General features: G+C 49.2%; 1 protein-coding gene across 4 annotated transcripts in view; it reads left to right on the top strand.

Annotated features, from left to right (window-relative positions):
- Positions 1-8,767, top strand: part of GSN (gelsolin) — a 52,384-nt gene extending 43,617 nt beyond the window's left edge. For all 4 annotated transcript variants that reach the window (XM_033122428.1, XM_033122429.1, XM_033122425.1 and 1 more), the window contains 7 exons: positions 1,450-1,540; positions 3,449-3,619; positions 4,249-4,423; positions 5,568-5,692; positions 5,902-5,979; positions 7,698-7,758; positions 8,358-8,767. In XM_033122428.1, the coding sequence (XP_032978319.1) occupies positions 1,450-1,540; positions 3,449-3,619; positions 4,249-4,423; positions 5,568-5,692; positions 5,902-5,979; positions 7,698-7,758; positions 8,358-8,527 (871 nt within the window). In that variant the 3' untranslated portion in view covers positions 8,528-8,767. The remainder of the gene's footprint in view (positions 1-1,449; positions 1,541-3,448; positions 3,620-4,248; positions 4,424-5,567; positions 5,693-5,901; positions 5,980-7,697; positions 7,759-8,357) is intronic.
- Positions 8,768-13,300: the final 4,533 nt, after the last annotated feature.

The raw sequence follows: 13,300 nt of genomic DNA on the forward strand, positions 1-13,300 counted from the left end.
ATGATTACAAGCATCGCTGCAATTAGGAACTTTAAGGAAATGTCATGTTGAATGTGTCTGTAGCGTAAGTCTCAGAAGTCGGATCGCTTGTCATTTTGATGGATAGTGCCCAGGTTCCCTAGATAAGGTTTGTAGCATTTTCAGCAACAAGGGAGAGCATTTCCTAGTAGCCTCCCCAGTATCGACTGTCTTATCCACCTTTTGGATATTTGTCAACCGTGTATTAGGTTGGTGCAAAAGTCATTGGGGTTTTTGCAGTTATTTTTAACCTTTTAAACCGCAATTCTTTTGCACCAACCTAATAGTTATAAAATGTATCTCAGTACATTTTTAATTTGGATCCCACCCCGGGTGGCAACACACGGCCTCTCATGGTGGCACATGGCTGCCCAGCTCCAGGGAGAGCTGTTGTTCACAATCTTAGCTGTAAAGGGCGCAGCTCACTGGCCCATGTGGGAATCAAACTGGCGACCTCAGCATTAGGAACGCGGAGCTCCAACTACCTGAGCCACTGGGCCGGCCCTAAAGTTTTTATTTTGAAAAACTTTAGACTTCTTGAAAAGTTGCAAAATAGTACATATAGTTCCCGTATAACCTTTACACAGTTGCCTTTATGTTCACATCAAACTGAACTATGATACAATCATCAGAACCAGGACACAATACTGTTTACTAATCTGTAGCCCTTACTTGAGTTTCCCCAGTTTTCCCACTGATACCCTTTTTCTGGTTTAGGATCTAAGCCAGAATCCCACATGCCGTTTAGTCATCACATCTCCTTAGTGGCATCCAATCATCATGTCGGATCTAATCTGTGACAGTTCCTCAGTCTTTCTTAACTAGCTGCATCAGCACATTGATTTGTCACATTTTGTTGGCTTATATCCGGTAACACATTGGTTATGAGAATTTAGACAGTCTAGGAAAAGGTGGACAGAAAGCCACCCTCTCCCAAATGTCCCCCCTCAGGGCTGTCACCACTGGCTTTTTGGGGAACACCCATGCAGACCTCTCCGCGCGTGTCCACATGAGGCTAAACTGACTGATGCCTTTTCCAACTGGTGTCCTCACGTCGCACTTGCTACTCCCTGACCTGCCTTTCCACCCTGGGCAATGTCCCGGCCACCTTTCTGCCTCTTGGGCTTGTGTCTCAGAGCACCTTCTCTCGTGGCTGCCCAGCCTGGGATGAGCCAAAACGGGGCACATTTAGGAGAAAGAAGTCCTCTGGTGTTGCTCAGTTCTCTATGAGAAGGCCTGATGCTAAGCTGGCGGTGTGGCATTTTGGTTTGGTTCCTGGCTGTGGTTGCTCTTCAGAGATTCCCTTGCCCTCTCTATGCGTCAGTTTCACTTCCTGTAATCTTGAGGTTTGTGGGTTTGTCAGGCCCAGGGCAAAGGCGAGACTGAGAAGTACGTGTGAAAGCCACTGCTGAGTGTCACTTCCTCTTCCAGGCAGGGCGCCCAGTCCACCCAGGATGAGGTTGCTGCGTCTGCCATCCTGAGCGCCCAGCTGGATGAGGAATTGGGAGGTACCCCTGTCCAGGTGAGCCCCACCTGCTGCCCCTCTGGGTCATACCCTGGGCCTTGTCCATCTGTTCACTCATCTGTTTGACTCTTCACCTCTCCACCCATCCATCTGTCCATCTGTCCACCCAACAAGCATTTATGAGGGCTCCCATGTGCTGGCACTGTGTCTGCAGCCCCACGAGTACACAGCCCCACCCCTGCCCTGATGGGGGTTACAGTCAAGCGGGAAAGACGTTCAGCAAACGTGCACACAAACGCGTGCATAATCACGCACTGGAGGTCAGGTCACACACAGATGTGTGCAGTGAGTCAAACTGATAAGACGCTGTGGGATAGAAGCCGGAGAGGCAGCGTGGCGGAACGTGGACATGGAGGCAGTCTGCTTGGTTTGAATCCCATCTTCACTTGTGGGCAAGTCACTTAGACTCTATGCCTCTGTGTTCTCAAACGGGGGGTAACAGCCCCTATCTGACAGGAGGGCTGTGCAGATAAAGCATTAACATTGGTAAAGCATTTAGAGCTGTGCCTTTCCCCTAATAGGCTCCTTATACGTGTGTGTTACGTATAAGGACATAGATTCTCCAGTAGGATCTAATAGGATTAGAGAAGCCCTCTTTCCCCCAAGGAAGGGACTTTTCATCTGGGGCCAATCAGATGAGTAGGGGTTGGCCAGGCAAAGAGTGAAGGAAAGCATTCCAGGCAGAGGGAAGAGTATATGCAAAGGCCCTGAGGTGGGAGGGAGCACTGGGTGTTAGAGCAAGGGTGCCATGGGTGCCTTGATAGGAGTCTGGAGAGGTGCTCAGAGGGTCAGACCACCCAGAAGCCATGGTGACGATGTTGACCTTGATCCTGAGAACAAGGGGATGTTGCTAAAGGATAAATCTGACATGAGGGGATTCATGGATCTCAAAGGTCATTCTGGCTATAGTGTAGGGCCCGGGAGGGCAGCAGAGCCTGGTTGGAAAGTTGAGAGGGAAGAAGACACAGTTCTCCTTCCCCTGTCCTACCCTTGGAGTGGGTGGGGCTCTTGATTCAGATCCAAGGTTGGTGCTCTGACCTTTGTGACACGGGTGTCCCCTGGGTGCCAGGTACTGAGTGGGATGATTGCTGCCTTAGCTCATTTGATCCCAACAATGGCCTTGGGAGTAGCATTCTTGGTTCCATTTTATAGACGAAGAACCTGAGAGGTTGAGGCATGTGCCCAAATTCTCACCATCAGGGTGGTGCTGGGATCTGAACTCTAACCCCGCAGTGCTGGGTCATGCTGGGAAGTGACCACAACACCCCAAACACACACACGACATTTGCTTCGAGATTTAGCTCTCGAGCCACGACTGGGGTCCGGGTGGCACACGGGCAGAAGCAGGTACAATATATCTTGGCACAGATCTCCTTGCCGCACTCCCTCCCACCGCCAGGCCCCTGACTGCAGCCTGCCTCTGGGGTGCACTGGCTGTGTGGGAGGGGTCTCTCCAGATCTGGAAGGCTCTCTTCTCACCAATCCGCTGGCTTTCGTGCCTGGAGCTGATGTCACCATCCTGGAAGCACGTCCATGCACAATCCCTGTGCCTCCATTTAAGGGAATATTTGCAAACATGGGCTCTCTTGGTTCTTGGACTAGACACAGGGTCAGCAAGGAAGGTCCTTTTGGGAAGGGAGAGCGGCTGAGGCAGCACCCAGGGGAACACGGGCAATTAGCAGCGTCTCCAAGCTTCCTGGAACTCGCTGTTCCCTGCCCAGGCCCTGGGTGCCGTGGGGTCAGGCTCCACGCCACCCACAGATACACGCGTGATCTGTGTGGGTCTGATCACGCTTGTTTGGGGGTGGGTCTGGGCCGTGGTGGCCAGGGAGGGGGGTGAGGCTGGTGCCACATCAAAGGACCTTTGCCCCCACTTCCTGACTTGCTCTCCCATCTCCCTGCCAGAGCCGTGTGGTCCAAGGCAAGGAGCCTGCCCACCTCATGAGCCTGTTTGGCGGGAAGCCCATGATCATCTATAAGGGTGGCACCTCCCGTGAGGGTGGGCAGACGGCCCCCGCCGGTACCCGCCTCTTCCAGGTCCGGGCCAGCAGCTCTGGAGCCACCCGAGCCGTCGAGGTAACTAACACTCAGGCAGTGACCCCAGGAGGAACGTGGCCTCCCTGAAACCTCCCGGCTTGATGGGTAGATCTCTGGGCATAGGATTGGGTGCAATTGGGTGAGGGGTTAACAAGCAACTTTTTATACCTTCGTACCCTGGCAGCAGGATTGTATGGTTTACATTTCCCCTTGTTTCAAGGATGCCCAGTGGCCCTTGTACATCTTCCTTAATGGGCAGCCCACTACTCACCGGTAGTCCATTCTCCACAGTCTGGACACTTCCAGTCTGGATTATGTTCCAGTTGGCTATCCCTTTTATGGTGGAAGGTACAGATCTGAACATACTCCTATAGGATGGCCTGAGCAGCTTAGAGGAGAATGGGACTATCACCTCCTTTATTCTGGGCACTCAACTTCTGTTAATGCATCCCAGAATTCTAGAATCACTTTGGCTAGCCACAGGGCATTAGTGACTCATGGAAGTCAACTAAGCCCCTCAGTGTCCCATGTCTGTGCCCTCAGCTGGGTTAGGGTGTGCTTCTCCAAGTCCCCACCTAAGCTTGTCCTGCTGTAGTGTCTCCTGGGCTGTGAGAAGAGGGCTGAGGGATTTTGGTCATTTTCTAAATAACCGAGCACTGTCCTTCCAGATACTCCCTAAGGCTGGTGCACTGAACTCCAACGATGCCTTTGTCTTGAAAACCCCCTCGGCCGCCTACCTGTGGGTCGGTGCAGGAGCCAGTGAGGCAGAGAAGACCGGGGCCCAGGAGCTGCTCAAGGTGCTGCGGGCCCAACCTGTGCAGGTGGCAGAAGGCAGCGAGCCAGGTAGGAGCGAGGGCCAGAGGGGCCTGCTGCTCTTTGGGGGCTGCAGCTGTCAGGTTTCCCTTCCTTCCTTCTGCTTGGGGGATGGGGTGGTGCTCTGTCCTCATCTCTCCTCAATGCCTGTCCTCTCATGTGTGTTAAATAAAAGTGGGTTGGATGAAAATGAGGGCTATGGTGAGTGAGCGGGAGGCCTCTAGAAGGTAGAGAAAGGAGAGCTCAGTCTGGGCCGGGGCAGTCAGGGAGAGCTGCTGGAGGAGGTGGTCATTTGCTGGGAAGCCTTGGAAGACAGTGGGCAGGACTAACAGCCTCGCAGGGACAGCAAGCAGTCTCTTCTAATCTGTAGAATGTCCATGCACAAAGTGGCGCAGGCCACCTCTGTTTCCAGAATAGAGGTCAGGAACATCTTCCTTAGGCTAGCGCTCAGTCTCTATGCTCTTACTTTTAAGCCCACTCTTTCCTGCTTGATGCTTAGCAGACCTGGGGAAGACTAGCTCGGTCTAGAGCAACATGTCCAGTGGAAACTTTGGAGAGGATGGACATGTTCTTTATCTGCCAGGTCCAATTTGGTGGCCACTAGTCAATGTGTGGGTAATGAGCACTTGAAATGTGACTGGTGGGAATTAGTGAGAATGAGGAAATGAATATTTAGTATATGTGCTGCCGAAGCGAGCACAGGAAATGAATTTTTAATTGTTTAATTTTAATGAATTTAAATATAAATAGTCTCATGTGGACAAAACAGGCATAGTGGAAAGAATAAGGGGATTGGAGTCTGACAAGATTTGTATCCCTGCTTTACCATTCACTAGCTGTGTGATAATGAGTGAGTTGCTTACCCTCTCTGAGCCCCAATCACCTCATTTGTTGAGAGGGGATAATTATCCCCATCCCACAGTGCTGTCGTCAGTCTCAAACCAGAAGTAGTCCTGGCTATGTGTCGAATACCAAGTGTGCCCTCTCTGGGCTGTATTTCATCACCTTTGAATCTCTCAGGCTCCTTTCCTCTTTGGCCCTCTGGGATTTTAAGATGATGGGTGGGGATTGAAAGCAGTTGTTTGCTCTAAGTCAGGGTTTGTTCCAGCATCTGATGAGAAGTGCTAGGGAGGCAGTGATGTCAGTTGGCAACTGGTGTGCCCTCCCCTCACAGACAGCTTCTGGGAAGCCCTGGGTGGGAAGGCTGCCTACCGCACGTCCCCAAGGCTGAAGGACAAGAAAATGGATGCCCACCCTCCTCGTCTCTTTGCCTGTACCAACAAGATCGGACGTTTTGTGGTAAGCCCCTGCTTTCCCCTGGGGAGGCGTGTTCTAGGGAGGGGGCCCTTGGCAGCAGGGGCAGGGAGAAACAGATCTGAGGGTGCAGCACGGTGGAAGGAGTCCCCTGCAGGCCGGAGCCAGCTCTGCAACTCCCTGGTGGGGAGCCTACCCTGGGAGCAAGAGCACTGGCAGCTGCGCTTTCATTAAGCTCTTGGGTTCCTTCCCAGATCGAAGAGGTCCCTGGCGAGCTCATGCAGGAAGACCTGGCCACTGACGATGTCATGCTCCTGGACACCTGGGACCAGGTGAGTGAAGGACTGAAGGTAAAAGGCTCTCTGGCCTGAAGGAGTGGGAGCACCTAGACTTCCCGCACTAAGGTTGTTGACAGAAAGACTTAAAAGAAGTAGTGCCAGATGTTGCTGGAAAAGCCCATGCTGCATGACACTTCTCCTTTCTGAGCCTCCATTTTCCTCATCTGCAAAAACCTACCTTGCATAGTCCAACAAGATGAGATGCAGATTAAATCACCTTGCAAATTGCAACACACCATGGAAATGCAGATCAGATGATGAGCATTCCCTCCCGGGCCTTTATGGGAGTATGAATTCTTATTTTAAATCTGTTGGTAAAGGAAACTGAACCTAACAGCATATCACATGCAGGGTAACTGTGCACGGTCACCCGGAAGTTCTGACGTGCATCTGGGTTCTCTCTGCTTCACCCTAGGGAAGGCCACCATGTCTTCATGGCAGGGGAAATGCGATTCGTGCATTCAGCCAACATTAACTGAGCACCTGCTTTGAGGCAGGCACTGTTCTAGATGCTCGGAACGGAGTAGTAAATAAAGAAGACATTTCCCTGCCCGCATAGTCTCGTGGGGGTGGCAGTCAATAACCCCTGCTATCAATTTGGCTTCTTCCAGAGTTGTCAGGGCTCTAGATAGCAGGCACACGACTCCCATCTATCCTCAGGGCTGCTTCTTGGGGTCCCCAGTTGGGAGATGGGCACCAAAATGCTTGCAGCTTGAGCCATGCAGCTAGCATCACTAATTGCTGCACTGGCTACTGAATCTGTTTGTTCATCTGTTTATTCATTCACTCCGCCAACATGTATGAAGTGTCTTCCAGGCAAAACGCTGCAGTGCTGGGAACCCTCTGATGAGCAAAGTAGACAGAATACCTGCCGTGGGGGAGAGCAGTGCAGTAGGGAACACATTTGTAAATAGGAGTGATGAAATGGCATTTTATTGTCTAATACTGTTTTATCAATGACAGGCGCCCTTTAAAATATTTCAGAGAAACCTAAAAATAGATGATACAGAAAAATCCGCTGAGTCAATTTTTTGGTGTAACGAGATGCGTAATAAGACTCAAAATGGTGGCAGTGGTGGTGAATTGTTTTGATGCCAAGCTTTAGTTGGCTCAGACACACAGAGACTGGCACGTAGCAGACTCTCAGTGCATAGTTGTTGGTTGAATAAACCCATGAGCATGTGTTTGGCCACTCACTTATTGAACCCGTAACTACCCTTAACGGGATAATTCATGAACTTCTAGAGCGGGGTTTCATGCTCAAGGCACCTGACTGGTGGTGTCAGTGAGTGAAGCAGGCTGAGATGGGGAGACAGGAAGGACGGTGGCGTCTGAGGGGAACTGGAACTTCCCGTCTCCAGGGGCCTCCAGGGGAATGCTGCTTAGCTTCATTCCCGTCAAGGTAAAGGCTCATGGTTGCCAGATCCTCCAGGTTTTCAAGAGAAGTCGGAAATCTAGAAATAATGTAATGAGCTGGCGAAGAAATTTGTCTAAGAAGACATTGCAGACCAACCTAGGGTGGTGAGTGGGCAAACAGAACATGCTTGGAGGTTACTCGTTTGCATCGTCTGTTCCAAATCCTTCTCGGTGTCACCCATGAGCTCTGTCAGCTGAGGATTTGTCCAGTCCAGCACCTGGGACCTCCCCACTCCTCCAGCGGCGAGTTTGGCCAGCACTCCTCATGCTCTTTTTATTTCACATCTCACCTCCAGGTCTATGTGTGGGTTGGGAAGGATTCTCAAGAAGAGGAGAAGACAGAAACCTTGACTTCTGGTGAGGACCCACATCTGCCTGTGGTCTGTTTCTTGTGGTGGGGTGGGCGCAGCTCCCTGTACAAGGCTAAGGGTTCCTGACAGTGGTGTGGAGACTTCCTCATTTATTGTCAGTTCCTCGTGAGCCCCACCTGGGGTGTGAAAAAACAGCTCAGTTCCTTCAGAAAGCCTTAGGTCATGCCAGGGAAAGGAAGGAACAGACAGAAGCTGCTTCAAGTTCCCAGAGTACCCAAGGACTGAACTCATCAGGGTTTAGATGTTGGCAGGCCGGTCCCTGGGACCTGAATGGATCTGATTTGGGAGCCGGGAACCCCAACGCTGGTTCTTTAATATTGTCTAATAGAGAGAAATGATATAAGCTTTGTGAGGCAGGAGGTTAAACTGTGACCCCTGCCCCTTCCCGTGTTCCTGGGCAAGGTGGTGGGGGAGACATGCGGGTGCCATTGCCTTCAGGGCACAGTGGTGTCCAGTGCAGAGACTGGGCATTAGGGCAGTAGGACCAAAAACCATCGTAGGCAACTCCTGCTCTGAACCGCCTCTCCCTGGTGAGGGAGGCACTAAGGATTCCCGGGTTTCTTTCTCCTCCATGTGTGTCTGCAGCTAAGCGGTATATCGAGACGGACCCAGCTAATCGTGATAGGCGGACCCCCATCACCGTGGTGAAGCAAGGCTTCGAGCCTCCGTCCTTTGTGGGCTGGTTCCTTGGCTGGGATGACAACTACTGGTCTGTGGACCCCTTGGATAGGGCTATAGCTGAGCTGGCTGCCTGAGGAAGGGCAGGCCCCACCCCTGTCACTGGTCAGTGCCTTCTAAAACTATCCATTCCTCAAGGAGACCTTATAGCAGGGCCACTCTGGTGTGTGTGTGTCTGTGTGTGTGTATGTACGTGTGTGTGTGTGTTTTACAGTAGCCAAAAACAGCCCTGCAAAAATTCAGGGTCCTATTGAAATTGTCTCAAGTGTCTGTGCTTTTGGAAATTGAATTCAATAAAATCTTTTTGGAGTGTGTTAGCCTGCTGTGGCTCTGTATGTCCTGGTAATTATTCCGAGAATGTCCAGGGAGGGTCCTCACATGTGCCAGTGAATCAGCGAAGGAGCTTCATTTGCCCTGTGTGTGAATCCTGGTCCTTAGAGAAGCAGGTGCCGGGACGAGATGAAGTGTGCATAGGTTGTACGAAGGAACTTCCTGTGTGAAAGGAAACTGGGAGGGAACCGGGGAAGGCTGGGGAGCCATCTGACCGAGATGCAAGTCTGACCCCAAGTAAAAGAGAGGGAGAGAAGGGTGGGTGGAAGCATCTTACATGGTCGTGCAGTCCAGGAAGGTTTGGCAAAGCTTCTGGGGAGTTCGTGAGCCAAAGTAAAAGAAAAAAAAAAAATTGTTTTCAATGGTATGGTCCAATTTTTGTGTTTTTTTTTTTATTGTGGGAAACTATACATAGCATAATATTTGTCATTTTGATCACTTGTACGTGTATAATTCAGTGGCACTAAATATATGTATGATGTTGTATAGCCATCCCCACTGTCTATACCCAAACTTTTATCATAATAATCAGCGTGAATGCTGTGCCCATTGGACAATAATTCCTTAGCTCCCCTCCACCCCCATGCCCCCACCCCCTGGTAAACTTTATTCTAATTTCTGTCTCTATGAATTTGCCTATTCTAGGTGCCTTGTATAAGTGGACTCATACAGTTTTTGTCCTCTGTATCTGGCTTATTTCACTTAACACGATGTTTTGAAGATGCATACATTTTGTAGCATGTATAAAAATTTCTTTATTTTTTTTTTGTTGCTGAGTAGTATTCCATTGAATGCATATGGGTAATCCCTTGCTTTCCAAAAGTTCGAGTTAGGCCACTTCGCTTTTACGAAAGACCTACATTAGCACCCTGTTTTCCCAAAAATAAGACCTAGCCGGACGATCAGCTCTAATGTGTCTTTTGGAGCAAAAATTAATATAAGACCCGGTATAATATAATATAATATAATATAATGTAATGTAATGTAATGTAATGTAATGTAATGTAATGTAATATAATAATACCGGGTCTTATGTTATAGTAAAATAAGACCGGGTCTTACACTAATTTTTGCTGCAAAAGACGCATTAGATCTGATAGTCCGAGTAGGTCTTATTTTCGGGGAAACACAGTATGGTAACAGCTTTTATGTAAAAGCGAAAATCCTCTTTGGATTTCCTTTGGTTAGTGAAAACAGGTACTAACGTAGGTCTTTCGTAAAAGTGAAGTTGCACAACGCAACCTTTCAGAAAGCAAAGAATACACTTTGCTTTATGCCATTCCTGCTCACGAAAGGTTTCATAGGAACGCTCTATTTTCAGATAGCGGGGGAAACCTGTATACCACATTTTGTTTTTTCCACTGATCCACCGACGGACAGTCGGGTCCTTTCCACCTCTGGCTCTTGTGAATAATGCTGCTTTGAGCATTGGTGTGGAACTATCTGTTCGATTCAAAGTTGGTAAGCCAGGGTCAAATCAGCCAGCGTAAGAGCTGTGTGTCTCCCCAGAGCGGTGTGCTGTGTCCCCTCTCCCCACTTATATCAGCCATTGTGAGGTGTGGCCTTGGAGGACTTGTGGAATGGAATTCAAAGTCAGCCGCTAGGGTCTTTAGCTGCTTACATTCCCTGTGGTAGAAAGTCGGCAAGGTGCCATTCTCATGGCTGCCATACACAGTAACGTCTGCCTAGAACTTGCTCGCTTCCTCTGGTTCCCACCGGTCATTCTGCTGCCGCCAAGCTGTTTGGAGAAAGCTGCGGCTGCAGCTACCATCACATGCTCCCAAAGTTTGCATCCATTTGGGTTTGGGAGAGGAGTTCCTCTGTTCCCGTCTCGGTCCCCTGGGCCCCCTAACTCTGCTCGTACTCAGATTGTCACGAAGTCCTTCTCAGACATTTTCATGAACTTGTGCCTCTACATCTTTTCTCCAGGGAAGTTCCAAACCCGTCCAAGGAACAGCTGCGGGACAGATCCTGTTCCCTCCCCTCTATCCTTCCAGTCTTTTCTCACCATGTTTTATCCCCTTTTGTTCTGTGCCACCTCCCCATCCAAGTTGCGAAGTGATAAAACCTGTGTGAGGGAAGGGTGTGTATATGTGTTTACACTTGTCGTTTTCAAAGCTGGCTGATCACCCAAATTGTCCAGGGAGCCTTTTAAAAGCATAGCTTCCCCAGAGGCTCTCCCTCCAGAGATTCTAATTCATCGCAGACATGACGCGGGTAGTGGAGAAGGAATTTTCCAGGTGAAACATGGGGAGAAAGTCATCTCAGGCAGCGTGTGTAGCGAGTACAAAGATGGAGAGCTATGAGGGAGAATGTCACACTCAGGGACAGATAATAGCCTGGTGTGGCTGGAGCAGAAGTTGGGGAGTGCTAGGCCTCAAAGCTGAGAGTTAATGAGGGGCCTTGAATGCCTAGCTAATGGGTTTGAACTTGATCTTGTAAGGCCTGCCTGCCTGCCTGACCTACCCCAAGGGTTGCTCTAGTGGTCAAAGCAATCACCTTGACAAATGCATAGTCCTAGAACAAAAGCAGCACCGGTCACCTGGAGCTTCTAGGGCCTCCACTGGAGGCCGGTGGTGGGTCCAGACAGAGCCAGCTCACATCCTGGAAACCTGCGGGAGGTCAAATTGTAAATGGACCTGCCCATGCATTCTTTCTTTCTATTTATTGGCATTCAAGGTGGTTTATTGGCCAATTTTGGTTCATTGCTACTTGTGGCCTCAGAGAAAGCTCTGAAATTCTCTGAGAAAGGAAGTTGCCAGAGGCGACTGAGTTGCTTGGACTTCATACTTTTCTCTCAAAGGCAAAGTAACACATCAGAAACATTATCACTTCAGCCACATATTTTCTCTTCCTAACAATTTTTGAGAGACCTTGGATTTCATCATCTGCTATGGAGAAGCTACTGCCGTGAAATGCCATGACAGGCACCAAAAGGGCATCTCTTGGAAAGAGATTGGCCTGGGCTTGGATCCTGTGCCCTGTTTTGGGCAATTAATTCAGTTCAACAGATATTTATTGTGCACTTTGTGCCAGGCAATGTGCAAGGCACTAAAGACATAATAGGAAATTTTCTATAAACCTCAATTCCCCCACCTGCAAAATGGCAATATTGTATTAAAATAGTACCTAACTAGAGATGGTACAATATAGTGGTTCAAAGCTGGGCTTTGGAGTCAGACCTGGGTTCACATTCTAGCTCCACAACTTCTTAGCAGTGTGATTTTTACTTAACTCTTGGTAGCTTCCTTCCGTGTAAAATGGGAGTAAAAATATTGCCTATACACAGAGTTTTTATGATGATTAAGGGAGATTATGATCAAGATCTGTGGCACCAGGTTTCCTACCGTTTGGGCCAGCGTATTATATAACACGTTGTGTTTACAAACTTCCTAACTACTCCCCTTACTTGGACTGAACACAAAGTCTCACTAAGCAAATGGACTTAGACAGTCTTGAAAAGCTGTGATCTACATAGAAAATGACTGCTGCTGGTGGTGTGTACATGGGGGCGTGGAGGCAGGCACTGTCCCACGAAAGTGCATATATAGACACCTTGAGTCTTTGGCATTACACGAGTCCATGTTTGATCCCAGCTCTGACTTTGGATAAAGTTTAACCTTTGAGCCTCAGTGTCCTCATCTCTAAAATGGGGACAATATCTTCATCAAGCTGTTTTGAGGATAAAAATAATAGAATGTATGTACAAGTATTTCAGCACGGAGCCGGGTACCTGGGGCTCTGCAAAAGGTAGCCATTAATTCAAGACAGTTCTTCAAAGGTTGAATGTTGCTGGTATCACTCATTGATTTTATATCATTTATTTCTCTTTTTAAGTCGAGGGTATGCCTGTGTGATTAGTGGGATGACAGCAAGTAATGAGTTCCTGTCCTGTTTGGGTTAAGGCAAAGGGAAATGAAGCCAGCCAAGGATTCAGGGGCTGCTTGGGTCTCAAAATCCCCAGGGAACATGTGTGGGCAAGTGCCCCAGAGGGAACTTGGACAGGAGAGATGGCACGTGGACTACCGCAGCCTCTCCTCTGTCTCTGGTCCAGGGAGAGCACACAAGGGAGCCAGCCGGGACTGGAGGACATGATGTGCCACTTCTGAAACACGAAAACCACACACTAAGCAGGAAGAAACAGGCTCTCATCCAAAGAAAGTCGGTAAAAGTGCACTCTTTTCCTGTCCAGCATTGGGAAGGGAGGCCACTTGGAACAAACCCTTGCACTCACACTCCCATCCAAGAGCTCCCAGGCTTCCTCCCTCCCAGGCGATAGAATTCCAGACTATTGGGCAATGAATCCACAAGGCAGAAAAGTGGAGATTGATTGGTATCTGGAGACAGGGAAATGCAAGGAACAAAAAGCACTGTTACTCTAAGTCGGAGAAGAGATTTTTCAGCTAGGATATGTGGTTGTTTCCTGGTCCTCGGTGGTCAAGGGTGAGCCACCTCACACAAGAGATAAAATTATTATTTTCAAATTCAAAACATAATGCAACTTGAGTTCCGAGTCAAAA

The sequence above is a fragment of the Rhinolophus ferrumequinum genome, chromosome 12, assembly GCF_004115265.2.
Source record: "Rhinolophus ferrumequinum isolate MPI-CBG mRhiFer1 chromosome 12, mRhiFer1_v1.p, whole genome shotgun sequence".
Taxonomy (NCBI): domain Eukaryota; kingdom Metazoa; phylum Chordata; class Mammalia; order Chiroptera; family Rhinolophidae; genus Rhinolophus; species Rhinolophus ferrumequinum.